This window comes from Pediculus humanus, genomic scaffold, assembly GCF_000006295.1.
Source record: "Pediculus humanus corporis 1103172108302 genomic scaffold, whole genome shotgun sequence".
NCBI classification, from domain to species: Eukaryota; Metazoa; Arthropoda; class Insecta; order Psocodea; family Pediculidae; genus Pediculus; species Pediculus humanus.
The window spans coordinates 675323-678147 of NW_002987871.1; the positions used below are offsets into that span (position 1 = coordinate 675323).

General features: G+C 37.0%; 1 protein-coding gene across 1 annotated transcript in view; it reads right to left on the minus strand.

The window, feature by feature from the left end:
• Positions 1 to 2088, minus strand: part of Phum_PHUM570160 (uncharacterized protein) — a gene marked incomplete at both ends in the record, with an annotated part of 3485 nt that extends 1397 nt beyond the window's left edge. Inside the window, 2 exons of the mRNA XM_002432077.1 lie at positions 385 to 536; positions 687 to 2088. Of these exons, the coding sequence (XP_002432122.1) occupies positions 385 to 536; positions 687 to 2088 (1554 nt within the window). The remainder of the gene's footprint in view (positions 1 to 384; positions 537 to 686) is intronic.
• Positions 2089 to 2825: the final 737 nt, after the last annotated feature.

Consider the following 2825-nt stretch of genomic DNA (forward strand, 5'->3'; position numbering starts at 1 on the left):
TAATAATGGTTCCCCCGGGGGGGGAAAATCAAAAAGGGGGTTTAAAAAAAAAAAAAAAAAAAAAAAAAAAAAAAAAAAAAAAAAAAAACAAATGTTCGAACAAAAACCATTTCCGCTTTTTAATAAAGAAGCAAACCACTGCCAAATAAAAGTGTCAGCAGACGGCATTAAAAAATAATTTTTTCCTTTTGTCACTGATAACATCACGACATCACTTTTTTTAAATACAAGTTTCCGGTTTAAACGTTAAACGGATTTGAACGAAAAGAGAGAGACAGAGAGAAAGAGAGGTTTATAGAGACGAGGGGAGTAGGGGGAAGAGGGAAAAGGGGTAGGATAAGAGAGACGAAAAGAAGAAAAAAAAAGAAAAAAAAAATATCTCACCTGATTATGAACGACGGAAACCAAAAGGTGCCTTTGCAATTCCAAATAATTCCTTTCTTTGAGTATGGCGGCTAATTTTTTCTTATTTCCATCCGTCAATTTGATGCATTTTTTCAATTCTTTCGGATCGCTCACGATTCCATCCAAAGCTCCTAAATTATTATTATTATTATTATTATTCGAATGATTCGAACGTGTCGTCAAATTATCAATGGCGGGAACTAAATTTTTTTCGTCCTTCGACGACGACAACGATTTGCTATTATTATTATTATTATTATTATTATTCGTCATTAATTTACTACTACGGGGACTGCTGTCGGATGATTTGAGTGTTTGACTAGATTCCAAATCAGTCAATTCTTCTTTCGCGGGAATCCTATCCGAATTGGTCGTCGTCGTCGTCGTCGACGTCGTTGACGTTTTACCACTTCCGCCGCCATTTTTCCACTTTCGATCTCCCGTCACGAATTTCATGTGCAATTCGTGGATTTTACCATTGAGTTCCGTTTTTTGTTTGACGGCTTGAAACAATTGCTCTTGCAATTCTTCTTTCGTCCTTATCAAAGCGCTTATTTCGTTTTGAAGCTCCGACGTTTTCATTCGGTTCGCCACGTTTTCCGTTTCCATTTCCGCTAATTTTTCCAATAGCATGTTACGCTCTTGCCGAATGTGATCAATGTCTTCGAAATCGATGCTCCGCCGCGTTCTCTTCTTATTGAAAACATCTTCCTCGTATGAAATTTCTTGGAGTTTAAAATTTGGATGAAAATTTTCCATTTCCGTCGCGTGATGATAAATTAACGAATTCCCTCCTCCCACTCCCACTCCTTCTTCGTCCACGTTGTCCAAACTCCGACATCTCCTATTTAATTTTTTCCCGACTTTTTTCATTTCCGACTCTCTGCTCTTCAAATGATTTTCTATTTCTTCGACCATCAATCTCAATTGAAGCGTTTCGACTTCTTCCCGAAGTTTTGTACCTTTGGTGTGTATGACATCCAACAGATTCCACAATTCCTCTTCCGCTTCGTTCACCTTCACGACTAAACCATCTTCGCTCAACTCTTCGTCGCTCCTGTCGTATTCCGTCGTACGCGAGACCTTGTGACTCCTCGGACTCGTCGATTCTTTTCTCGTCGCCGCCGTGAACGACGAATCGTCGGGTTGAACGGGGTGAGGAACGAACGTGGCAGTGCTACTAACGTGATCCTTGTTCGATGAATTCGTTTCCGTGCTGAAACCCGAATCTTGAACTCCGGAAATGGCTTCGCTGCTTTTTGGCTGACTCGATTGTAATTTACTACTACTACTACTACTACTATTATTACTACCACTACTCTGACTATTCGAACGAACTCTAACGAATGAATTCTCGTTATCGCTCTTGTGAATTATTTTTCTCTTGACTTTTATCCCGGGTTCCCAGTGACGGGAATTCAAAGACCCCGAGAGAGGTAACGGTAAGTTGGAACAGTAATTTTGCGTGTTGGAAAATGTGTTGTGTGACACCGCGGACGTCGACATTTTCTGTCGCAAATTCGGAAACGTTTCCATGACCAAATCCCTGAATTCGAGCAAAGCTCCGACTTCATTTTGTAATTCTTGAAGAGCGAGAAGCGATTTCGCTTGCTCATTTATAAAATAATGGAATGGCTGAGTTCTGAGTTGATGAGGTTGTAACTGAAGTTGAAGACAATCCATTCCTGGCGGAACGTGCCCACTCTCTCTCACCTGAAAACCAAAAAAAAAAAAAAAAAACGATAAAAATTTTGTGCCTTGTGTAATTACCTCGTGGGCAAACAAACAAACTCCTAAATATTTTTTTTTCTCATTAAAAAAAATTTTTTTAATAGTTTTATTCCTAAATGCGAACATGTAAAATCAACTCGAAAAGAAAAACTGATGGCACTCCTTTACTAAAAAAAAAAAAAAAAAAAACAGAATTGCCAACTTAAACAGTTTAATCACATTTTCTCCATATAAAAATAAACAGTTTAAAGAGAGAGAGAGAGAGAGCGAGAGAGAGAGAAAACAAGACAAACGACAGACGAAAATGCCTCGAAACAAAATGAATAAAAAGGTTAGATTTGAACAAACGACAAACTTTTTATAACAAGTTTGTTGGCGAAACAAACAAGAAAGTCTAAGACATGATGATGATGATGATGATGATGATGATAAAAAAAAAAAAAAACATAAATGACAGTGTGAAAGTTTTTTTTTCTTTTTTTCTTTTTTTTTTTAATTACTTTTTTGTTATGCCGAAGAAGAAAGAGAAAGAAAAAAAAAAAATTTTTTTTGTTGTTTGTTGTTGTTGTTTTAGTGGTTGTTGTTGTTATTGAATACAACGTATTTAATTCAAGTCACAATTAAACATTCTTACAATTTAAAAACCCTTTAAATCTCTCTCTCTCTCCTCCTTCCTCTCTCTTTCTCTC